Source organism: Phocoena sinus, chromosome 10 (genome assembly GCF_008692025.1).
Source record: "Phocoena sinus isolate mPhoSin1 chromosome 10, mPhoSin1.pri, whole genome shotgun sequence".
NCBI classification, from domain to species: Eukaryota; Metazoa; Chordata; class Mammalia; order Artiodactyla; family Phocoenidae; genus Phocoena; species Phocoena sinus.
The window spans coordinates 52,414,444-52,440,240 of record NC_045772.1 but is presented as its reverse complement, the minus strand read 5'-3'; the positions used below and the strand labels follow the sequence as shown (position 1 = coordinate 52,440,240).

At 42.3% G+C, this 25,797-nt stretch overlaps 2 protein-coding genes across 4 annotated transcripts in view; one reads left to right on the top strand and one right to left on the bottom strand.

Moving 5' to 3' along the window:
- The window catches only part of RASSF3 (Ras association domain family member 3), a 108,873-nt gene extending 103,994 nt beyond the window's left edge, over positions 1-4,879 (top strand). The window contains exon 9 of the transcript XR_004351633.1: positions 238-4,879. The gene's annotated coding sequence lies outside the window, so the exon portion shown is untranslated. The remainder of the gene's footprint in view (positions 1-237) is intronic.
- Positions 1-25,797, bottom strand: part of GNS (glucosamine (N-acetyl)-6-sulfatase) — a 77,484-nt gene that overhangs the window by 39,151 nt on the left and 12,536 nt on the right. For all 3 annotated transcript variants that reach the window (XR_004351632.1, XM_032644303.1, XM_032644301.1), the window contains exons 3-11: positions 24,785-24,991; positions 22,606-22,671; positions 22,072-22,170; positions 20,371-20,538; positions 18,648-18,730; positions 16,730-16,848; positions 14,925-15,028; positions 6,523-6,624; positions 993-1,100 (exon numbers count right to left, since the gene is read on the bottom strand). Coding sequence is in view for 2 of the 3 variants with exons in the window: in XM_032644303.1 (XP_032500194.1) it covers positions 993-1,100; positions 6,523-6,624; positions 14,925-15,028; positions 16,730-16,848; positions 18,648-18,730; positions 20,371-20,538; positions 22,072-22,170; positions 22,606-22,671; positions 24,785-24,991 (1,056 nt within the window). In the remaining variant the exon portion in view is untranslated. The remainder of the gene's footprint in view (positions 1-992; positions 1,101-6,522; positions 6,625-14,924; positions 15,029-16,729; positions 16,849-18,647; positions 18,731-20,370; positions 20,539-22,071; positions 22,171-22,605; positions 22,672-24,784; positions 24,992-25,797) is intronic.

Genomic DNA, 25,797 nt, shown 5'->3' with positions numbered 1-25,797 from the left:
CTGCTATTCTCCTGACAAGAATTAGCTGTAATGAACACCTGTAAAATGTATGGGTTGGTAAGGAGAAAAAATCAATACACGGATGAGTCAGTACTAAGGTACATTAGGATCTTTCATCCTAAAGGGTTGGAGAAAAAGGCTAAAATGAGCTTTGTGGGAAGATCTGTAAGTAAGTTGTTTATGAGTGCTCTTATCACCAAATAGGACTTAGCTCTTTTTTTTTTTCTTTTTTTGCAGTACCCGGGCCTCTCACTCTTGTGGCCTCTCCCACTGTGGACGTGCAGGCTCAGCGGCCATGGCTCACGGCTCAGCGGCCATGGCTCATGGGCCCAGCCACTCCGCGGCATGTGGGATCTTCCCGGACCGGGGCACGAACCTGTGTCCCCTGCATCGGCAGGCAGACTCTCAACCACTGCGCCACCAGGGAAGCCCTAGGACTTAGCTCTTATTCCGTCCTATCTTCCACACTATCTTTTGGTTGGTTCTTTACTATATTGTAACACTCTGGTGTTCGGCTTCCATTTGGAGTTGACTCTCCTATTTCCCATTCTCTAAAGAGGGGCTAATGTCACTGTTACCACCTGAACGACCAGCCTCGCTGCCACCAAATCAAGACACTTGCCATGGCATGGTTACAGGTGGAAACCCCGTGTCTCTCTGTTGGATGTCACTGATAACATCCCTAATGAAACATGGTACCGCGATTGGGAAGGGAGAAAAAAGAGGAGGGGGTACTGATAAGGTAAGAAGATAAGCAGATATATGAACTTGTTCCGAAAACTGGAAGTATTCGAAGTGCACCTTCTGACAACAGGTGGGAAGCATCATTTTTCAGGATTATTTTTACGTCTATCTCCTGATCTCCCAGAGTCAAGTAACAAAGTGACAGGAGGAGGACTCAGATGAAGAGTTTCAGCACTTGGCACATCTAAACCAATGCCATACTGTGCTGTCAGTGAGAAAGCTACTAAGCCAACTCGGGCTACACTCACGGACACTCCAGGACTCAGGGAAGGACACGTTGGGTCAGTGACGTTACGGCCTTCTCCTTGATACTCCACCAGGACATCCGATCGCCAAGTCAGATTACTAGCTCCTTTCTAGAAGGAAGAGCAAAAGTGGTTTCTGTGAGGCATGTAGACTGTGATAAAGATGTCATTCATTAATAATGTTATTCATTCTACTGCTACAGGGGACTTGGGAGTCGAAACAGATTGGACTGTTCGTTCAGTAACTGAAGGGAATGACTAAAACAGAGACATTTGAAGGCTACCGAGTATCATGTTTGGTATTTATAGAGTCCTCACAAGTGATGTGAATTGCTTTGAGCATTTAATAGTTATCTCCCAGGACTACTTCTGTGAAGCAGGTCAGGAGCTAAACAAGAATCAAAGTCACAGGGCAAGGTGCTGAAGGTTCAGAACAGAATAAACAATACTGTCTGCAAACCCTGTAAGAGCTCTTCTAAGCTCATACCGAGAAATTCAACAGGGCTGGTGTGCTAAGGACTGTGTTAGGGTTGAAGTGCTTCCTGATGGTCAGAATGAAGACACCATACATATATAAACTCTACTTTTTGCTGCACATCAGTGGAGCAGAAGGAAAGAAGCAGCAGCATTTGCAATGGGAAGGTTTAAGACAGGTACACAGATGGTGAAAGGAGGAAGGATCTAGGAGTAAGAGGGAGTTTGGGATCAAGAGAACAACGTGAGCACAGGATGGAAGCAGAACACCTGGTGGTACGGGTTCCTGATATCCAGCTTTCAGACAAGGAAGCAGGTGGAGAGGCAGGCTGGTACCAAACAGAAAAAGGTCCTGATAGCAGGCTGCCCACTTGTTCTACAAAGAACAGCAGGTGATGGGAAGCTACGGGAAGGAGGGGTGGGGAAGGGGGTTTGAGCAGGGAAGTAACACAGTTAAGGCTGTGCTTTAGAAAAGTCAGCCCAGCAGCCGCAGAACCTGGAGATGGAGGGAAGACAGGCATGGGGAGGCCAGGTTAGAAGGGGCTCTTGAAATGGTCTACAGCCTTAGTAGTCAAAGCCTGGTTTGTGGTCTATCAGCAACACCTGGGGGCTTGTTAGAAATGCACCATCTTAGGCCCTACTTTAGCCTTAACGAGCCAGAGTCTGCATTTTAATAAAATCCTCTGGTGACTCATATGCACTGTGAAATTCGAGAAGCACTGCTCCAAAACAATGGCGCTCAAAATGTGCCCCCAGTAGGATCAGCATCTGCTGGGAATGTGTTACAAACACAAATTCTTAATTGCCCCTGGGGGTGGGGAGTAATCCGCGTTTGAACCAGCCCCACAGGCAATGCTGATGAATGCTAGTTTGAGCACCACTGTTCTAAGGACCCGAGTGGACCTATTTAGCCTGGTGACCACAGTGGGGAATGGGTGATGGCCTGCACAAGGCCGTAGAAGAACGTATTTCCTAATCACTATTCTATGATGAAACCCGAATAGTCCTGTGCCGATGAAGGTCTCTGAAACCGTGCATCACAGGAGACTTCAGAGGCTGCCAATCCCCTGTAAGGAACCACTCTGCCAACCCCGAGCCACAGAAGCTGGAGGTCAAGGGAAAAGCTTATCTGTCAGATCTGAGTGGACCTCAAAACCCCACACTTAAATGTCAAAGTATGTAGGGGTTATAAAGAGTGCCTGGGAGGTCTAAAGCAGAGGTCTCTAACTGGGCTGCAAATTAAAACCACTGGGGGAGACTTGAAAATCCCAAGGGCCAGGTCACATCTTGGGCCAATTAATCAAGCTCACTGGGGCTGGGACCCAGGTGTTAGTATTCTAGTTTCCCAGGTGAGACCAATGTACCACCAAGTTTAAGACTGATGGTCAGGAGGGGTCATGGTCTGTGGCTTTATAGTCTCTGTTGCAACTATTCGATTCCGCTGTTGTAGCAGGAAAGTAGGCCAATCAATACATACATGGAGGAGCATGGCTGTGTTCTGATACACCTTCATTTACAAAAACTGGGGGTGGGCTCGACTTGGCCCACAGGGGTTTGCCAATCCCCTGGTCTATAGCAGCCCTATCCAGCAGAACTTTCTGACTGAAATGTTCTATAACTGTCGCCCAAAACAATGGCCACTGAGCAACTGAATTTTTCATTTTATTCTAGTTAATTTAAATAGTCTCACGTGGCTAGTAGCTGCCGTATTAGGGCAGAACTAGAGGTATAACAGCCAGGTGTACCCACGCAAAGATTTAATTATACAGCTTTATAACAAGATAAAAAGATACTGGTTCAGGGAGAGACAGATCTGTGGAACAGAAAAGACAGCTGAGTATTTACAGAGAAAAAAATGAAACTGGATCCCTGACTCCTACCACGCAAGAAAACCAATTCTAGATACATCAAGGACTTGAAGGTAGAGGCAGAACCACAAACCTTTCAGAAGAAAATTGGGGAGCATTGTTTTCTGACCTCAAGGTTCAGAAGCATTTTTATAAACAAGACACAAAGAACACTAACCATAAACTGAGATGATTTACACATTCAACTCCTGTGTTCTCATACCTTAATGTAGGGAAAAGACAACAAACAGCAAGAATATAATGGGCAAAAAGAGGCATTTCACAAGGGAAGAAACACAAAAGGCATAATGAAAGATGATTCACTGATCAAAAACCCAGTTTAAAAAAAATGGGTAAAGGATTTGAATAGACCTGTCTCCAAAGAAGACATACAAATATCCAATAAACATATGACAAGATATTCAACATGATTAGTCATTAGGGAAATGTAAATCAGAACCACAGTGAGTACCACTCACACCCACTAAGACATAATAGAAAGACTGGTAACAGCAAGTGCTGGCGAGGACGTGGAGAAACTGGAACCCTTTTACACTGCTGGTGGGAATATATAAAACGGTGCAATCACTTTAGAAACAAGCCTGGCAGTTCCTCAAAAGGTTAAACATAAAATCACCACGTGACCTAGCAATCCTACTCCTAGGGATACACTCAGGAGAATGGAAAACATTAGTTTGCCCCCAAATTTATACACAAATGTTCATAGCAGTATTATTCATTATAGTCAAAAACGGGAAACAACCCAAATGTCTGTCAACTGATGGGTGGATAAATAAATGTGACACATCCACACAGTGGAATATTATTCAGTAATAAAAAGAAAAGTACTGATACATGTTACAATGGGGATGACCCTTTTCAGCCAATCACAAGAGACCACATACTGTATGATTCTATTTCTAGAAAATGTCCACAGTAGACAAATCTATAGACAAAGTAGATTAGTGCCTGCCTGGTGCTGGGGGAGGGAGCAATGGGGGAGTGACTGCTAATGTATTTGGGGGTTTCTTTTTGGGGTGATGAAAATGTTCTAAAATTAAGATTATGGTGTGGCTGTACAACTCTGAATAACTGTAAACTGTAAACTTCTGAATTGTATAGTAAGTGAATTAAACTGTAAAAAAAATGATTCACCTCATTAACAAAGAAATGCACAGTAGAACCAAATACAATTTTGATCTTTTTCACCCCCTAGATTGGCAAAAATTAAGTAGTCGGACAGTTTCATATAGAGCAAAGGGAATTCTCATAAGTTACTGGTGGGAATGTCAACTGATGATGATTTTGTACAATAACTTGGTAATATTTGTAGGAATGAACATGTGAGGATCCTGTAACCTTGGTGCATATACACATGCTCACTGGGAAACATGTATGAGAATGCTATAGAAGCAATGTTCCTAGAACAAAACTGGGAACACCACAAATGTACATTGACAAAAAAACATGATTAAGTAGTGATGCATTCCTTCTTACAATGGAATATTAGGCATCTGTGAACAATATGGATCAATTTGCAAACAATGATGAATTGAAAAAAGTCCTGATTACAACTGGTAGAGTATCACTTTTACAGTGCAAAACAAGACAGGTATTTTTCCCCCCAAGACAGGTATGTTGTTTAGGGACACATCCACGATAATTACTAAAAAATAAAAGCCAGAGATTAACCACCATAAAATTCAGAAAAGCACTCATTTGTATGGGCAGGTAAGGGGTGGAATGGGGAGGAGCCCATAGGAAGATGCATCAGTATGGGGAATATTTCAGTTCTTAAATGGGGTGATGGGTTCATGGGTATTTCTTGTGTTTCATAACTTATGTGAGTTATGGGTATTCTCTTGTATGAATCATATATTACCTAATAATAAATTGTGATAGACTCAGACAAATCAATGAGGAAGAGTCATCTATAATGAGTATTGATCCTTCAAACTTCTCTATGCTTAAACATATTTACATACATACTTAATGAGAAAGACACTGTTCTGAAACTTTTTCTCCCTATAGTATGTGGTGGGCATCTTTCCAACTCAATGTATACATACCTACATCATTTAGTGTTGGTTTAATAGTCTATTGTTTAATTGTGCCACAATTTGACCAATTCCCTACTGTATATTTAGGTTTTCAATATTCTTCTATTAATACATCTAGTTTTTATACTTAGCTCTGGGCAGTGCTAGGCACTATGTACTCAAATATTTCCTTTTTTTAAATTTCTTTCTGGCTGCGTTGGGTCTTCGTTGCTGCGCACGGGCTTTCTCTAGTTGCAGCAAGCAAGGGCTACTCTTCGTTGTGGTGCATGGGTTTCTCATTGCATTGGCTTCTCTTGCTGCAGAGCATGGGCTCTAGGCACATGGGCTCAGTAGTTGTGGCTCACGAGCTCTAGAGTGCAGGCTCAGTAGCTGTGGCGCATGGGCTTAGTTGCTCCGTGGCATGTGGGATCTTTCTGGACTAGGGCTTGAACCCGTGTCCCCTGCACTGGCAGGCGGATTCTTAACCACTAAGCCACCAGGGAAGCCCCCTCAAATATTTCTTGAATGAATTTTGTTTTCTTAAATTCTCAGATGGGACTGCTTGACGTGTATTTTGCAGTGATGGGTCTTGTTAAATTAGCCTACTGATAGCTTATACTGATTACACTTCAATGAACAGAGTCTGAGTAGCTTTCATTTTCTCAAACTTCTGTAAATACAGGGTATTAATCTTTTTAATCTTTGCCAGTTCTACAGGTGATAGAGGCCTCCTTTAGTTAAGCATTTCTTTGATCAGCACTGAAGCAATTTTTTGGCTCTGACTTTGGCCATTTTTAATTCCTCTGGGAGTTGACTACTCACTTCTTTTGCCCATTTTTATACTGGGATATTAATCTTTGCTTTTAAGAACTCATCTATTAAAACTAATAACCCTTTTTCACGTATGTTGCAAATATTTTCCCCATTTGTCACCTGTTTTAATTTTATGATGGGGCTTTTGGGGGAGAAGGGAAAAAGGGAGGATATAGAACTCTGTTCATGTGTGTCCCGTCTTTTTTTAAGAAGACTCCTTCCCACTACAGATAAGAGAAAAAGTCTATCCTCTGCTCCCCTAATTTAACAGCTTTAAGATTTAAATTTTAAGTCTACTTATATAACCTGGAATTTATTTCAGAATCTTGGCTCAGGCCTGATTTAGGGCTTTATACTCACCAAAATGGGCAAGAAAGACATCCCATCCATCTGTGTCTTATTCAGATTGTAGCCAGCGATGTCCAAAATAGTAGGACCCAAGTCAATGTTGGCAACGAGCAGCTATGAGAAAGAGGAAGAAACAGTCAATTGATCTAGAAAACAGTTTGTCCCATTTTCCTTTTCTATCTATAATAGAGTTCTCTTCCCCGCAACCCACCTGTGAGATAAACAGCACTTACTATTATCTTTTGTACAACCCATACTTCCTATTGCATATATTTAAATATAACTATAATAATTTAAAATACAAAACATAAAGCCTTATAAAGTTTATAATACATGCTCCTGGGAAGTTAATGTTTATTCTACCCATACTGTTACCATTGATAAAAACATTTTTCAAGATTCCTTTAGGATTGCCTTGAGTCTGTTATGAATGAAGAGGAAAATGTCGGGTTATTTTATACCAAGTGTTTTCCAACTTGATTATTCTCATTAGTTCACTAAACTTGACCTCAAATTGACTCCTGACAATTTTTAAAGGCTCAAAGGTTGAATGCTTGTCACCAATGAGGATGTTAGCCTTTTTAATAGTTTTTTGAAGTGACAACACTGGTAAGGAATGTTTGCAGTAGTTTTTGAAGACTGCAGAAAACTCATCCCAACAATGCATCAATAAGTTTCCTTAAAGAGCACAAAACGTGGATGTTTTTATTTTTTTAATTTATTTTCCTTTTTTCTTTCTTTCTTTTTTTTTTTTTTTTGCGGTACACAGGCCTCTCACTGTTGTGGCCTCTCCCGTTGCGGAGCACAGGCTCCGGACGCGCAGACTCAGCGGCCATGGCTCACGGTCCTAGCCGCTCCGCGGCATGTGGGATCTTCCCAGACCGGGGCACGAACCCGTGTCCCCTGCATCGGCAGGCGGACTCTCAACCACTGCGCCACCAGGGAAGCCATTATTCTCCTTTTTTAAAAATAAATTTATTGGGGCTTCCCTGGTGGCGCAGTGGTTGAGAATCTGCCTGCTAATGCAGGGGACACCGGTTCGAGCCCTGGTTTGGGAAGATCCCACATGCCGCGGAGCAACTACGCCCGTGAGCCACAACTGCTGAGCCTGCGTATCTGGAGCCTGTGCTCCACATCAAGAGAGGCCGCGCTAGTGAGAGGCCCGCGCACCGCGATGAAGAGTGGCCCCCACTTGCCACAACTAGAGAAAGCCCTCGCACAGAAACGAAGACCCAACACAGCAAAAATAAAATAAATTAATTAATAAACTCCTACCCCCAACATCTAAAAAAAAAAAAAAATAATAAATTTATTTTATTTATTTATTTTTGGCTGCGTTCGATCTTCGTTGCTACACATGGACTTTTCTCTAGTTGCGGAGGGGGCTACTCTTTGTTGCAATGCACAGGCTTCTCATTGTGGTGGCTTCTCTTGTTGCAGAGCATGGGCTCTAGGTGCACAGGCTTCAGTAATTGTGGCACAGGGGCTTCAGTAGTTATGGCTCACAGGCTCTAGAGCACAGGCTCAGTAGTTGTTGCACGTGGGCTTAGTTGCTCCGCGGCATGTGGGATCTTCCTGGACCAGGGCTTGAACCCGTGTCCCCTGCATTGGCAGGCGGATTCTTAACTACTGCACCACCAGGGAAGTCCCAAAACTTGGATGTTTTTAAACAAAGGTTCTAGAAATTAAAGACACTGTCCAGCATTTATACCTTGCCATATCTCCTTGATTTATTGGACTATTTTTCTTCTGTATACAATACCGCTACCAGGCCTAAACCAGCATAGTCCAAAGTCCAGTAGGGACAGAACAGGAACCATACGTGTAATTTAAAATTGTCTAGTGACCACATTAAAGTAAAAAAAAAAAAAAAGAGGTGAAATTCACTGTAAATATTTAAATATTACTATTTCAACATGTAAGCAATACAAAAAAGTGATGAGATTTTACTTTAAAAAAATTTTTGAACCAAGTGTTTGAAATCTGGTATTTTACAATTATAACATCTCAATCTGGACTATCCCATATATGTTCTGGCTCAAGAACCACATGAACTTTTGTAGCAGAGAGTCTAGACGTCACGTGGTCACAGGCTAGAAAAAGCCTCGGAGTGATGGAGACAATCCACGAGGGAAACGAAGGGAACTAGTGTTCACTGAGCACCTATTCTGGGCCAGTGCTTAATGCTTATTCTCATTTAATCCTCCCCACAGTCCTAGAAAGCAGTATTTCCCCCATTTTACAGATGAGGAAATGAAAGAGAAGTAACTGACACAAAGTCAGCAGCCTGTAACTGGAAAAGCTGTCGTTTACTGGAAATAAGTAACAGTCTTCAAAACTGTTGAGAGGGACTCCACTGGTGGTGCAGCGGTTAAGAATCCACCTGCCAATGTAGAGGACACGGGTTCAAGCCCCAGTCCGGGAAGATCCCACATGCGATGGAGCAACTAAGCCCGTGGGCCACAACTACTGAGAGCCCACGTGCCACAACTACTGAAGCCTGCTTGCCTAGAACCCATGCTCCGCAACAAAGAGAAGCCACCACAATGAGAAGCATGCACACCACAACGAGGACCCAATGCAGCCAAAAAAAAAAAAAAAAAACCCAAAAACTGTTGAGAAAACTCAGGTCATCTCAGGAGAAGCCAAATGGGGATTAGAAAAAAAATCTAATCCTATTACTTTTAATTTAAAAACAAAACCAAAGTACAGACATAAAAGGCAAGAAGCACTGTTCAGAGCACTGTTCAGTAGCAGCCAGGTTTCCTGGACGGCGCCTGGAGGGCAGAGTGATACACATATCCTGGCTCTGAACCAATCAGTGTAACTCTGCAGCTGTTGGAAATTACCCTTCAGTGGCAGGCAACTCACGGGAAAAGCAATCCATATGTTGCTGAGGATAAAAAACACAAAAACTATGTCTCTAGGGATTACACAAGACCCGGTGTTAGAGATACCTTTCCCGGTTCCAAGTACCCCAGGCAGACTCTCGAGCAGCTTAGAATACAGCAAACAAGAGTGAGTATGAATACGGAAGAGACCATAGCAGGAAAGGGGACAAGCAGAGACACCACCTCCAGAATCAGATAAAGGCAACAAGACTCCAAAATGTGACTGACAGATCTCCAGTGATGTCCAGAACATGAATGAAGTCAAGTCAGTCCCACAGGTATTATTAACATGTCCAAGGCACCAAAATAATAAAACCCACAGAGATAAAACAGTGACTGCCAGTCTCAGCAGGAATTGCCTCGAGCCATCAGCAATGGGTGGGAGCGCCCTCTAGTGGCAGTTTGCTCTGTGGGGGGAGGGGAGGAGAAAGGTCTGGAAGATTCAGGACAAGTTAAGTCGCTAGTTCGGCACAAGTACCATAAACGCCACCACCAGGACTCTTTCTTCCCAGGTATCTACAATGATCACATCCTCCCTAAAAATGATGGACAAATTCTCTCCCTACTGGCTTTTGTTTGACTAAGACGTAGAGTCTCAAAATTAGCATACAATGTCAGGAGATGGGAGACTTCTAGTAGATACCAAGTATGAGTGAAGAATTCAAGAGAGAATTATACCTGTCTCTGGTTTTTATACAGCCAAGGATTAGAATGGATACTATGAGCCCATCACCCTAATGACATCTAGAAACATTAGCATTTCAAGTTCCTAAAATGGTATTATTGCTTTTATCACTGACTATAAAGATCCATTTAAGGACTGGAACAGAAAACGCTCTGACAAGACCAAGTAAATTATTTCATGAATCACAGCCTCACAGTTTGTTTGGGAATGTTCTTAGGATTAAAGTATATATACATTTTGATCAAATATAAGGCCCTAAAAAACTCTGTGGGGCATGAGATCGAGGGATATCATGCCTTGAACCTGCTTATTTTTTTAGCTCTGGAAGAAGGACAGTACTGCAGAATTACCCAAAAGAATAAGGGCTCCCAGGAGGGTACATCAGGTTTTCAAACAGACTTTTAAGCCCTGATGTTAAAGAATTCACGTAAGGCTTTCCAAAAAAAGACTCAAAGCACACCAGAGAGCACCCCAAATCCATCTATTGAAGAGATATGGAGATAAGTGTATATGTATAACTGATTCACTTTGTTATAAAGCAGAAACTAACACACCACTGGAAAGCAATTATACTCCAATAAAGATGTTTAAAAAAAAAAAAAAGAAAAGCACTGAAAGCAGAGAACTCTACTCATCTTGGGGCTGCTTCATCTGGATTTGCCCCTCATGCCCCACTTCCCTAACAAGGAGTAAGCCAGGGCGTCACCTAGTTACACTTGAGAATTTGCCCTTAGCATCCTCCCAGTTTCACATGGGGAAACCAAGGCTTAGTCTGTCCAAAGTCTTAAAGCCAATAAGTGGTCTTCCTGACTCCCAGTTCGGTTTTATTTCCCCTGGACCATACTATGTCATTTCCATTTTCGTACTAACCTTTTCCTTTCTTAAAGCGTGTTTGAAGAAATTCTACCACCAAATCTAAAGCTAGATTAATTTACAGCCAGAGGAGGAGACCTCAGCAGCCAATGTTTGGCATCCACCCATACCACCTGCCCCTGGCTCACCCCAATAGCCAACACAAAGCCAGATCCACTGGTCAAACGTGTCCTATTTTGGCTACTGGGCTGTTGCCAGCACAGCTCATTATGCTCAACTCACCACCCTGTGGCCCTCACACAGAACCTGCACCAAGAAAAGTCTGCTGCCAGCACACGATGAATCACCCAGCACCTCTGACACACTGTGTTAGATGGAAGCAGGGCACTTCATACTTCTCAAACCACAGTGTCAAACACCATGGTTGTTTGTTGTTGTTTTTTTTTTTTGGCCACGCCGCTGTGGGATCTTAGTTCCCCAACTAGGGATTGAACCCAGGCCCTCAGCAGTGAGAGTGCAGAGTCCTAACCACTGGACCGCCAGGGAATTCCAAAAAAAACCATGGATTTTGAGAATAGACGGTTAATTTTCAGACCTGGTTTTGCCACTTACTGTGTGACCTTGTTAATATATCCATTCACACAACTTGGATGTCCCCCACTGTATGTTAAGGGCTGGGTATTCTTTTTTTTTTTTTAAATTACAGTTGATTTACAATGTGTTCATTTCTGCTGTAGAGCAAAGTGATTCAGTTATACACATACAGAGATACATTCTTTTTTTAAATATGCTTTTCCATTATGGTTTATCATAGGATATTGAGTATAGTTCCCTAGGCTATATAATAGGACCTTTAAAAATTTTTTTTTATTTTATATTGGAGCATAGTTGATTAACAATGTTGTGTTAGTTTCAGGTGTACAGCAAAGTGATTCAGTTATATGTGTATCTATTCTTTTTCAAATTCTTTTCCCATTTAGGTTATTACAGAATACTGAGCAGAGTTCCCTGTGCTATACAGTAAAAGGAACTTCTTGTTTATCCATTGTATATATAATAGCTTACATGTGCTAACTCCAAACTCCCACTAAAAGCTGGGTATTCTAAGTTCAGGTAATACCTCTCAACTAGGGACTCCTAGAGTTAAAAAGACAAACTCAGTTGGGTGTGGTAAGTGTGAGGCCAGCTGGGAAAGGCACCCACTCCATGTGGGGCGGGGGTCTACAGTGACGTTCATTTAGGGGAGCCCTAAACCGAAGCCCCGAAGGACAATGAACTTAGCCAGGGGAAAGGGGCATGAGATGGGCATTCACACAGAAGGCGCAGCCAGCTGTACAAAGGCAAGGAGGTGAGAGAGATGATCCAAGTAGGAAGTAAAGGTAGTTCAGGATAACTGCCACCTTCTGTCCCTTGAACAGGCCAAGCTCATTCTCCTATCTGTGCCCTTCACATGCACTGTTCTGCCGCTCAGGATACCCTCCCACAGATCTTTGCACGACTCAATCCTTCTTGACACCCGGGTCTCTGCCCAAATGCCTCAGACTTTCACCGACAACTGAAGCTCAGGTATCTGGCTCCCCCTGACACAGGGAGTTAAGAACTGATCTTCTCTGACTGCTCTTGCTGTGGCTCCAAGGCTCCTGGTATACTGCGCTGGCACAGGAAGATACTGAAGAAATACTGTTGTCTGAGCTGTAGAGTAATGGTTGAGTGTACAGACTCTGGTTAAGTGTATAGCAGCCAGACTGCCCGAGTTCAAGTGCAGGGCTCTGATATTCTTTGGCTACATCATCTTGGGTAAATCGCTGAACTTGTAAACCTCAGTTTCCTCATCTGTAAAATGGGGATAACAGCATTCATATCTCATAAGGCTGTGAAGGTTAACTGAGTTGATACAGGTAATACACTTGGAACAGCACCTGTCACATCCTAAGCATTCAATAACGGTTATTATTGTTGGAATGGCTTCCTAGGACCTGGTTTCACTTAGATGGCTTAGAGAAAGTGAAGTTTCTGATTGTAACATGTAGTGCCACTGTTAACTTAAAGGAAAAAGGAACAGTCTGTTCCATAGGCAGCTGGCTGACACGTCATTCTGTTCTCATCAGCCGCCTTCCCCACACCGGTTAGACGTGGCCCTTGCTCCTCAGAAATGCACACAGGTGCAGACGTGCTCTCCTCAACCAGCTCCCAACACCAAGATCAAGAAAACACTTTTAAGACTGAATGGTCTTCCAAACTTGCCTACCTCCGTTGACAGAAGAGGCCTGTTTAGAGGGTAATGAATTTGTAGTGGAAGGTGACTGCCTTTAGGAATGTGGGTCTTAAAAGAAAAAGAAAATTCAAAAGGCACTTATGAAGGCCATTTTAAGTTTCTGAGAGAATTTGAACAGAATTCCATCAAGAGAATTGTGAAAGGAAATAAGTGAATGACAGACATTTAAACAGAGTAAACATTACACCCCCAAGTTAAACTCAAGCACCAGTATACCCAGAAATTCTGACCTATTTTTCCAATTTTAGCTTAAAGAATCCATTTGCTGGGCTTCCCGGGTGGCACAGTGGTTGAGAGCCCGCCTGCCGATGCAGGGGACATGGGTTTGTGCTCCGGTCCGGGAAGATCCCACATGCCGCGGAGCGGCTGGGCCCGTGAGCCATGGCCGTTGAGCCTGCGCTCCGTGACGGGAGAGGCCACAACAGTGAGAGGCCCGCATACCGCAAAAAAAAAAAAAAAAAAAAAAAAAAAAAAAAAAAAAAAGAATCCATTTGCTCATTTTCTTTTGTCTCACAGAGCTGGGACTGAAATTGTGGTATTAGGGAAGAGAAAACAACTGGTAGAGCCTATCAATTCTTATCTCCCAACATTGGACCAGTGTTTTGGATCAAGGTGCCCATCAACTCTAGGAACAAAGTACCTCAGTATTAGGAACTCAGTTTGAAACCAAATGGAAATGGTAACAGAAGAACGTGGTACTTTATGACAGTACTAGGAGACAGAATCAGTAAAGTAGAAAGGCATTAATGAGGAAGAGGCCCACAGGGAGGGGGACTAAATTCTCAGACAACACCCTTTCTGTAGCCTTATACTCAGAGGGAGGTCAGACCGGCAGCAGACATCACCTGGGAGCACCTGGGAGCAGGCTGGAATGCAGAGTCAGAATCTGCATTTCAACAAGGCCCCCGGGGGATGTACACACACAACAAAGCCTGAAGAGCTTTGCTCTCCCGGGCTGTGCGCCCCAAACTGGGCTGCCTCTCAGAATCATTGTGAACTTAAGAAAAAAAGCAGAGGCAGGGATTCTATTCCAGTTCAAGTGAGTCAATCTCAACCTTTCTAGATGTTGAGCCTTTCCGTTTCAGAAGGTAGTTTTGATGAGCACCCTGGTGGAGAGTCACGGCTCGAGGACCAAGTAAAAATCTAGTCCCAAAACACAAGCAAAAGCTCTTCATGCTAATATGATACATATACATCTAATAGTGGGTGGCCAGCGGTTTACTGGTATTGTGCTAAGTGAACTATGTCAGACAGAGAAAGACAAATACTGTATGATATCACTTATATGTGGAATCTAACAAATACAACAAACTACTGAATATAACAAAATATAGAGAACAGATACAGAGAACTAGTGGTTACCAGTGGGGAGATGGGATGGGAGAGGAACAATATAGGAGTAGGGGATTAAGAGCATTAGGTATAAAATAAGCTACAAGGTTATGTTGTACAACACACCGGGAATACAGCCAATATTTTAAAATAACTAAATGGAGTATGACCTTTAAAAACTGTGAATCACTATATCGTACCCCTGTAGCTTATAGAATATTGTACATCAACTATACTTCAATTAAAAAAAAAGAAAGAAAAAAGAATCACTGTTCGCAAGGCTTATAAGTACACTTGCAAAAAATCTTAAGCCAATCAGCCTTCATCCTCAAAGGAGGAGAGATTGAATCAGCCTCCTCTTAGGAGGAAAAGCTTTCTTTCCTCAGGCAAATGCTACATCACCTTGTCAGCAACCTACCTTGCTTGTCTGATTTGGTTTGATCCCAGGCCCTCGAACCAACAGTGGAACTTTGATATCAAACTCATACAGCTGTCTTTTGTCTATTGGCAAAGAAAACTGTCCTGAAAAAAAAAATGCATAGGGTAAAGATGGAACCGAGATAGAAATGTCACTCATGCATGCATTCATTCAATAAACAGTAAAAATCAAAAACAGCCTTGTTCTACTAATTATGGGGTTTTAATGGAAAGCTTAAATTTGCCTGGGTCTCTTATTACTACAAGGCAGGAAACAATGAGCTCATCTTTAAAAAAAAAAATGCCTAGAGGGACACCCTGGTCTAAAATAGGCAAATTCAGCAAAAAGAATGACTAGAAAGTATTTGAAGCAAAGATACGCTATTTATGTATGATACTCGACCTGATCACAATGGAATGAAGTTACTCTAAAAGCTGCTAAATAAAGGGAGAAAACCATTTATCCAGGCTTTCCTGAATAAACTCTATTTCAAGATAACCAAACAGCTGGTGAGGGGAATTTCCTGAGGAATTCCAGCCAGTAAATTCAGAAGGACAGAGTTATGAAGTCAAACTTCGCAATTTCTGAGGGAACAGATTTAAGCAACAATCATCAATGGATGTTTTAGCCACAAAAGGTTCATAGGGTGGGCTCAGGTTGATACCACAGGAGCCATCAAACAGTAACAGCATCCCTAAAGTGAGGCAACCAGACGCCCCAGCGGCATGATGTGAAGGAAGCAGTAAGAAGTACATGACAGCATCAACTAGAGAGCATTCTCGTTGAACTGATTATCAAGACTCTAGATCTAACTACCAATCTATAGAAAATGTTGAGTATAGATAAACGAGTTAAGGCATCACATGAGCAGTTAGCTACATCTGGAATGTGAGATATTCTAAAGGACAGAAGACGAGTTTTCCCAATAAATCGGTGGCAAAGGACAGCCTTAAGACACATAAAAACTAAAGGGAGCGTGTGGACTTTGCGTAGGTTCTGATAGCTAATCAACTAGTCAGGTGCACAATCAAGTGTTGACATATGGAATCACAACATCTGGAGTTTCTTCAAAAACTTCTAGCTAAAACAGAAACATGAAGAAGGTATGAGGAATTCAAAAGACTGGTCTCGTGCCGCTGGAAACCAAAGCTGGGCAATGGGAGCTATTTTACTAGTCTCTACCGTGCGCGCTTAGAAATATTCGTAACACCGCAGGAAACGCCTCATCAATCTGCTCCCGTGCAAGCAAACCTCAGGTTAATTCCCTCCAGTTTAGGAAATTTAAGAGTGGGGAGAGGAAAAAATACTGATTTTTAACTAGAGAAGCTCCAAGAAGGAAGGATGAAAGTCAAGGACACGGGGGTGACTCATACTGCAGTTGTGAAAAGAAACACAAAGCAAAACTCACACACACCGAAACACCTCATTTCACAGGAAAGTTCTTCCCCAGGACAACCCTCTCGTGGTCTTCCTGTGTCAAATGTCATACCCCTATTCCCTGAGATCCACCGTCCTTAAAATCTAGCTCAATTTCTCACCTACTTCATGAAGCCTGCCTCTAACTCATCAAGCTCACTCTCTGCTCAGACTCCTAGAACACCATGTAATTCGGCCTGTGAAATAGCAAATAATGAAACCTGGTCTCTCACCAGGGGAAATGAGTTGGCCCTCTAACCAGAGGGGCCCTGAGGGCAAGACCCTCCCTCTGGCCCGTCCACTGCCGCAAAAGGACAGGAGCTCCCCGCCAGTGCTACGGATTGAGCGAGAAAGGAAAGGCACCTCGCTAAGGTCACGGTGCCCCTTACCTGTGTGATAGCCATTGTCTGAGGTGTAAAAGATGTAGGTGTCATTGAGCTCCCTGCTGAACTCCAATCGCTTGACCAGCTTCTCTACAAGGTCATCGACTGACAGCAGAGTCTGCCACCTGGATGTGAACAGAGGGCAGCAATGGGACTTCAGAGACAATGCTGAGGTACTGCCATCTTGCCAAAAAAGCGAAGTCCAAAAAACACCCCAAAACCAAATCGAAACAAAAAAACTCCCAACCTCCTTCCCCAAAAAAACCCCTCAGAGCCACTCTCCCCAAAAGCTCAAATCCCCTATTTCCCTTCCTTCCATTCATTGCAAAGCACAGATTAGAAAACTCCAGAACACAATTAGTTGATTCCAAATTTAACCGATTCTACAGAAATAAATGAGGCTTTTTATAACCAGTTAGCATTATTATTTACCGTGGCTGGTGATGAGAATAAAAGACTATTGGAAGGGTAAGTTGTCAACTCAGCACTGAGAGATGAATTCAGATAGACCTGGCTACAACAATGTTTAATGGTCCAACTAGGGGTCAGCAAACGATAGCCATGGGCCAAAGCTTGACCACTGTCTGTGTTTTTGTTTTTAACTGCGGTACAAAACACATAGCATAAAATTTACTGTTTTAACAATTTTTAAGGGTACAGGTCAGTAGCGTTAAGTATATTCACATAGTGGAACAGATCTCCAGAACGTTTTCACCTTGCAAATCTGAAACTCTACGCCCATGAAACAACTCGCTGTTTGCTTTATGTATAAAGTTTTACTGTAGCACAGCCAATGCTCATTCATTCTTGTCTTGTCCAGGACTGCTTTGCGCTCCAACAGCAGAGCTGAGCAACAGTGACACAGACTATACGGCTGACAAGCCTGTAATATTTACTATCTGGCCCTTCACAGAAAGTTTGCCAACCCCTGGTCTAAAACTAAATGCACCTTAAGAGAAAGTAAGAATTTCCTGAAAACTAAAAACTGCAAAGGCAAATATTCTGCTCTAGTCTAAGCCTTTGGGTCTCTGGCAAATATTGGGGCTAATCTCTCACAAAGCGACCTTTTATTATTATTATTTTTTTTTTACATCTTTACTGGAGTATAATTGCTTTACAATGGTGTGCTAGTTTCTGCTTTATAACAAAGTGAATCAGTTATACACATACCTATGTTCCCATATCTCTTCCCTTTTGCATCTCCCTCCCTCCCACCCTCCCTATCCCAGCCCTCTAGGTGGTCACAAAGCACTGAGCTGATCTCCCTGTGCTATGCGGCTGCTTCCCACTAGCTATTTTACGTTTAGTAGTGTATATATGTCCATGCCACTCTCTCGCTTTGTCACAGCTTACCCCTCCCCCTCCCCATATCCTCAAGTCCATGCTCTAGTAGGTCTGTGTCTTTATTCCTGTCTTACCCCTAGGTTCTTCATGACATTTTTTTTTCTCTTAAATTCCATATATATGTTTTAGCATACGGTATTTGTCTTTCTCTTTCTGACTTCACTCTGTATGACAGACTCTAGGTCTATCCACCTCATTACAAATAGCTCAATTTCGTTTCTTTTTATGGCTGAGTAATATTCCATTGTATATATGTGCCACATCTTCTTTATCCATTCATCCGATGATGGACACTTAGGTTGTTTCCAACCTTTTCTTTAGATATAGAAAATTGTTAAAAAAACCAAATGGCTCCAATTTGCAATGTTTTAACAAGTCATAAAAACGGACTGTTTAGTTAGACCTGAGGTCCAAAGACCACCTTGTAGCTAAATGTAAAGACCTCCCAACAGAGTCTCTCCCAACATCTTGCTACCCTATGATTTTTTCTCAGAAATAACCATGTGGTGCAGTTGCCTGTTCATGGGCTGCTTCTGAGGGTCCTCAAAGACCACCTAGACTGGAAAGGAGCAGCTCTTACCTTTTCCTAAATGCATTATCTAAAAACCGTATTGAAGAATTAGTCATTGGGGTCTTGGCTTGCCTAATTAACCAGTGCTTGTTCTAAAATTTAAAAGAAAAACAGAAGTTAACACCAAGTCACCACAGTTAAACTACTAGAAGAGATCATGAAAAAGATCATTTACTAGAGCAAAAAAAGGAACTAACTGGAGCCTGTTTAAGCAACTTCAGATTTTCCCTCCACCACCCACCCCCACTTCCCTCCCCTGTGTTGGTAAAAAAAACTTTCTGCAAATTATCACTCATTCTTTAGCTTCTTCTCATCACCTCCTTAATGGCAGAAGGCCTGGGCTCCTTTGTTAGCAGCTTTAATAAGAGATTTCGTGAAAGATACTGGAAACTACTAACCAGAAGATTAAATTTATAACTTGGGTCTACCACCCAAACTATAAAAGGATAAATATCCACTTTACCTTCCTCTAAGTTTTGTCTAATAAGTCATCATTCCATGGCCCTCTATCTTTCCTACCTAAGCGATCATCCTTGGACCTTGGGAAAAATTTCATCATAGCAATTTCCTAAAACTTCAAGTCCAAATCTAGAGGATGCTTCTCATATAAATAAAAGAGTCACAGTTAAAAAAAAAAAAAACACAAAGCATTGCCAAATACCATTTATTCTCTCCTCCCCATTCATAAAACCCCAAGCTGCCATCTCGCAAACTGTGATCCTCAAAGCCTTCTTTAGTTAGCATGCTTGACAAATGCTACAGAGCATCTCTTCCTGCTGCAAATTCATGTCAGAACACGAATAACTCTGAGAAATCCTGTAGCAGAGTGACTTATTTAACCTGAAGTTTCTAACCTTACTTAGTCATGGGAACTTCTATGAACTTCTTTTGGAACACAGAGAGAATGGCACCCAGGTTTCAAACTCGGTTCACTCATCTTTAATGTCATCCATGGCAAGCACATGCCTACAATGTGCCAGGCAACATGCTAGACGCTTCTGTGTATTTTAATCCATACAAGAGTTGCAGGAGAGGTCAGGATCCCCGACTTTAGAGAGAAAAATGCAAGTTAAGCATCTTGCTCATGGTCAGGTCACTTAGCTAGAAAGCGGTAATATGGACTCTAACTCCAAGACTCATTCTTTCTACCACCTCACAAGCAACTAAGATTTCTGGGTAACAGGCATGAGGCAGTAGAAGCTTTCTGCCTTTGAACTAGCAAACTGCCCATCTCCTGTGCCATAGGAAGGGTAAGTGGTATATGAAGTGAACAGTATTTAGGTCATGGCCTGCTCTGGCTCATTTCTCCATTCAACTTCCCTTCCCAATCACGTTGCACTGTGTCACCCCTCTTCTTCCTACGCCTCGGGCCTGCTAAGGGCCACCCAAAGGAGACTGCTGCAGGCCCAGCTCAGCCCCAAGGGACGTGTCTCAGCCACTGCCGGGCAGGAGGAGTGCCAGCACAGAGGTTATCAAAAGAGCCGGTAGTCAGGAAAGATGGCATTTGTTTACCATTGTCCGCCGGCTCTCCAGCTGCCCACTGGGTGTGTGGCACGAACCTTATCTGACTTCTGAAGCAAGCGTGTACTACCTAGTATGTTAGCGACAGGTGCAATCACCTTTAAAAGGTTTAGAAGGAAGAGCAACTATATGATTCGAAGGCTCCCTGGCAAGTATGTGACACAACTAATCACATCGAGCATGGCCTAATGCAAGGGTTAGGGGAAGCTACCGTTCCGTGGATGTTGAAGTTCTTGTTTCTTGGTGCAAAGACGTTCTGGAAGGTGTTCTGGTACTGAGGTGCAGCTGTCCAAGGCGAATGAGGTGCCGGAGTGGAGATCATCATGAAGAATGGCTCAGAGTTGGACTTGTAGTCCAGGAAGTCCAAGGAGACATTGGCCTGACATATACAAAGATTTGTCATTGCTTACCCTACTTCACAGTTGAGGACCTGATAGATACCTGTTCTCTGGTGAACAGGGGTACAGGGCCCTATTAGCTTTTCCACCAACCTTAGCATACAATCTATGTCACAGTCACTTGCAAGCGTGTTGCTGGAACAGATCATTTGGCTTTCAGGCAAACACAATAAAAAATTGAAAAGCACACCATCGAAGAAAGCAATTAGGATTTTGATGATTTTACATGACCTTAAAATTGTTATGCCTCCCATAAGGAAAAAAAATAGTAATTTGGCCATTTTAGTATTAACTTATATTAATGTAGCTTAGAGTATATACATTTATGCAGCTTAGAGTATATACATTTGATGCTTTAAAGAACATAAAAAGAGAGCCAACCTAATTCACAACAGTGGGAAAAGTGAATTCAGTTACTGTAATTTTACAAAAATATGTAGAGAGTAGATATCCTAAGTTGTGCCAGCTGAAGTAGCTAAACTAAGTGAGCAATATTAAGTCTAAATACACCACACCAGGGTTTTAATTTATATGGACTTAAAATTTTCATTTGCTTCTCTGGAGATACTTTACGAAAATGAAAGCTTCCCACACACATGCTGTGTTTTAAATTTCCTAGTTGATTTACATCTTCATTTATTCCCAACACTAAACTCAAAAGATACTATCAATTTCTTATCACCATCCCATCCCCCTACTTTACTCCAGCCCTGTCAAGAAACCCTGTGGTTTCTCCAACCTGCCACGCACACTCCTGGTTCAACACCCTCACGCTTTCTGTTCCCTTTGCCTGTGGCACTCTTTCCCCTGACCTGTATAGCTCACTCTCATCTCCTTTAGGATTTTGCCTAAATGTTATCTATGTAACTCCCATCCCCTGCCTTATTTCTCTAACTAATCGCCACCTAACAAGACAACACACATATGGGTAAATAAAATCCTCCACTAAAAGGTTACCGTCCACAGAATCAAGGACTCTGTTTCATTTACTGCTGAACACCTGCTATAATGGGTGCTGAAGTACTTGGTGAATGAATGCCCTATGGGGGGGGGCTGTCATTAGATACATCTTAGACAGGAAAGGACAGCCCCAAATTCCCGTCCCAATTTCAGTATTTTTTATGTATAATATACAATGCCTGAAGAACTCCCCTATCCCTATCCCACCACCCTCATGACGAAGCTGCCATCTTGTAGCTTGTGAGTAAAACTGGGATCAAGAGTAGGAACCCCTACAAAGTAAAACCTCTTCGAAGTAATCTCTATAGTCTTAGAGATTAGCCTTTGGAAAAGGGATTTTCTGCTGGAATTTCAAGAACATTAGATCTGAGCCTGGCTTAATTACAAAGAAAAACACCCTCAGGAGTTTTTAATCAGTTGGAAATATTATTTGGCGGTTAGACCAAGTTATTATTCATGTTACCCAACATTAACAAATACAAGTAAAGATTTTCTAGGCAGAGAGTTTAATTAAACATGAGCTAAAGTGCAAGGACAGAGCTTCAGTAACTCACCAAAACATCTGTCAGGTAGTCCACACTGTAGTTTTCACCATGCTTCCGTGCCTTCCCATTGATAGAGAGGGTATAATTATAGTATTTAGAATTCTTTTCCTATTAAAGAGAGGAAAGTAAGATTTTTTATGAGGTCAGCACACAAAATGAAAGTTGGAAACCATGCTGGGATAAACTATACTCTGTTTAAATAGTGGTAAGACAAAAAAAAAAGGTAATTGCTCAAGTCAATATTGAATTGGACTTTATGACTAGGGTTTTATTAACTACTAGCACAGTTTCAATAATATGTCCTAGTTTAAAAAGCCAGAAATGGATCCAGTAGAACAGCAAAATATGTTGTTAAACCTTGTGGAATGCAAGAAAAGTATCCCACAAACAGAGTGACTCACAAATCAACAGACTTTCTTTCAAGGAGACAAAATGGTCAATCATAAAAGCAAACCAAATAATGTCAACATCAGAGCTACAGCAGAAAGTAAACAGCATCTGCAGGGGTGTGCGGAATTGCCACTGACTTCATTAATCACTCACCAAGGCATACCAGTAACTCCAGCCCAGAGGAACGTGTGCTAGTCCACCTGCATCTGGGGCTCCATACTGCAAAGCAAAACAAGCAGCGCATTAGAAGTCCTTCGGACGTGACCAGACCAGAAGGAAACAGGAAACTTTCAGAATCTTTTTAGATCAGTGCCTGAAACATGGTAGGTGCTCAATCTCCTCAAACACATAACAGTCAAAAAGTAAAGAACACTATCGTCCTAGGAACTTCTGAAGCAGGAGTTGGCAAACTATGGCTGGCGGGCCAAATCTAGCCTGCCTACTGTTCTGTGGGGCCAACAAGCTAAGAATTTTCTTCCAAACATTAAAAAATATAAACACCAATCAAAATCAACTATACTTGAATAAAAAAAAAAACAATCAGGGCTTCCCTGGTGGCACAGTGGTTGAGAGTCCCCCTGCCGATGTAGGGGACACGGGTTTGTGCCCTGGTCCAGGAAGATCCCACATGCCGCGGAGCGGCTGGGCCCGTGAGCCATGGCCACTGAGCCTGCGCGTCCGGAGCCTGTGCTCCGCAACGGGAGAGGCCACAGCAGTGAGAGGCCCGCGTACCGCAAAAAAAAAAAAAAAAAAAATCAAAAGAGGAATATTTTTGTGACAAGTTGCATAAGATTGAAATTTCAGTCACGGTGAAGTTTTACTGGAACACAGGCACACTCATTGGTTTACGTAAGTCTGTGGCTGCTTTCCTTCTACAACAGCAGAACTGTAGAGTCACTATAGAGACGTACGGCCTGCAAAGCCTGAAATATTTACTTCTGGCCCTTTACAGGGAAAGGCCACATAGCTTAGGCCACATGGCTCATTTGCTGAGCTACTGATGGCCTAGACTGAATGGTCCAGCCAACCTTGTGGCTAACAGCCCAAATCATCAGACTACAAGCTACCAGCCTATCACTTCAGCTGTCCTGCTGGTGAAGTCTACTTTTGGACTCAATTTATCTGATGAGATGAATTAAGTGAAGAGACCACAGAATCATCCCATTTTATCTCGACAAGGCTTAATACTACCCATTTAAGGCAGTGCCTCTAAGAACTAAATCTTTGTTATTATTATTATTTTTTTGGCTGCGTCTACGACACGTGGGATCTTAGTTCCCCGACCAGGGATCGAACCTGTGCCCCCTGCATTGGAAGCACAGAATTTTAACCACTGGACCGCCAGGGAAGTCCCCTAAGTCTTTGTATTCTGAAGAATTTCTAATTTTGTATACGTTAGATGATCTTCAACATGCAAAGGAGTGTGAGGTCTCTTTATGACCTAGAGCTTTAACCCATCACAGTGCTCAGGATTCTTTTCAAACTGACTCATTTTTCATCAAATCCGCAAGGCTGGAAATCCCCCAACTGTTGCGGGGAGGGGGAGAATTAACAAAATTCAGATCAGATATTAAGATCTCTAGCAACCACAGACGAAGTACATAAGAAAACGTGCATCTTCTCTTTGTCCGGAATCCCCAGTTTTATTTTAAGAGATAACCCCAAACACTCTCAAACTCATTATTTCTTTTAAGCCTGAACTTCGACTAAATGCTAAGGCCGATGTGGTGGACTTGAGGCCCTGAAATCTGGCCTTGGCAGGTCACAGTGAGGCCTCCCTCCATCCAGGCCCTCAAGGCCAGCACACTAACCACTCGGCCACATGCTTCAATGGTCTGAATGTCTCAGGCTCTGCGTGCTTTTCCTTCATCACTGATCTCTCCACAATCTGCTCCCAGTTTTCAGAAAGTGGGTTAACCATTAAGCTGCTATAATTCAGGAAAAGATGCCCAGAGGAAAAAATTCTTCACTCCACTCCTGATAAAGGGGGAAATGGAAACAAAGATACCGTGACAGCCAAAGGACAAGCAGAATTCTTGAGGAAAAGGGGGGAATATGCATCAGACCACAGCAGTCCTAAGACAATTTTTAAACAAATGCTCCAGAGACTATTTAAGGAAAGAATAACCACAGTGCCCAAATCATGTAAATACGTTCATGTAAGTTCTGGTTTAACAGGCAGATTAAGAGAAAACAACATATAGCAAAAACCGTTTAACATGACTCGAACAGATGCTAATTAAAAAACAATTAACATGAATCATACTAATTCACGTTCAAGAAGCTGTTTTTTAAAAAGAAAGAACGGGAATAATGAGATCATTCAACATACCTCATTTAAGTATTTCCCTGCAAAAAACGTTTGATAACCACACACTGATCTGAGAATTGCTGGGAAAGTATCTGGTTCTTGGATCTTCTGCCAAGACTTACTACTGCAGTTTCCCTCCAAAGTGTTGTTAACGACGTGATGGTTATGTGGGTACTTCCCTGTCAGGATACTGGCTCGGCTCGGACAGCAAAGAGCGCTTGGCACATACTACAAACGGAAGAGAAGCAAAAAAGGCAAAGGTACACAAGACAGACGGATTTCTCATCATTTCTAAACAGAAAGCAAGCTGCTCAATGCTCTGAAGTCAAATTTCTAGTTTCCCATGGAATAGAGGTTTTCTTTATACATGACACATTTCAGAGCTGCTTTAAGTCCCCTAGTGGAGACAGTAAAGCAGATAGAACCCAGAAAACAGATTTCTTTTTCAGCTGGTTTCTTTCTACAGGATAACCTAAAGTTGTTCTAATTTCATCTGCCAAAGAAATATTTACCTGCAAGGAATACAGCATGGTGGGAGCTAGGTCTTGAACAAAGATAAAGAATACTACTTGAATCTAATGTGGCAGAGAAGTAGAGGTTCATTTTCAGGCTGATCTGTGGCTTTATACATTTCTTGCATCACTTTATACACTGGACACAAATTTTTTTTCCTACTCTAATTATGCTATTAGCTCCTGTGATCAACAGAATTATCCTATTCAACCCAATGTTTGTCTAGGTCTTAATACTCATCACCGATCCACTTTACAGAAGGGTAATAGTAGCTTATACTCGCACCAGCAGGGAGGGAATGCTCATTTGAGCACGCCCTTGCCAGAAATACATATTATCCCTTTGAAATACTTAGCATTTCTTTGGCCTTTCAAACTGGATTTGGCATTTTTAAATACCGGTGAGGATGAACTCTCCTCATGCATACTGACCAACTGTGTCCATGTGAATGGTTTGTTCATAGGCACATTTTCCCCTCTTGTGACATAAAATTTGAGTTAAGGAAGGATTCAATCATGTTA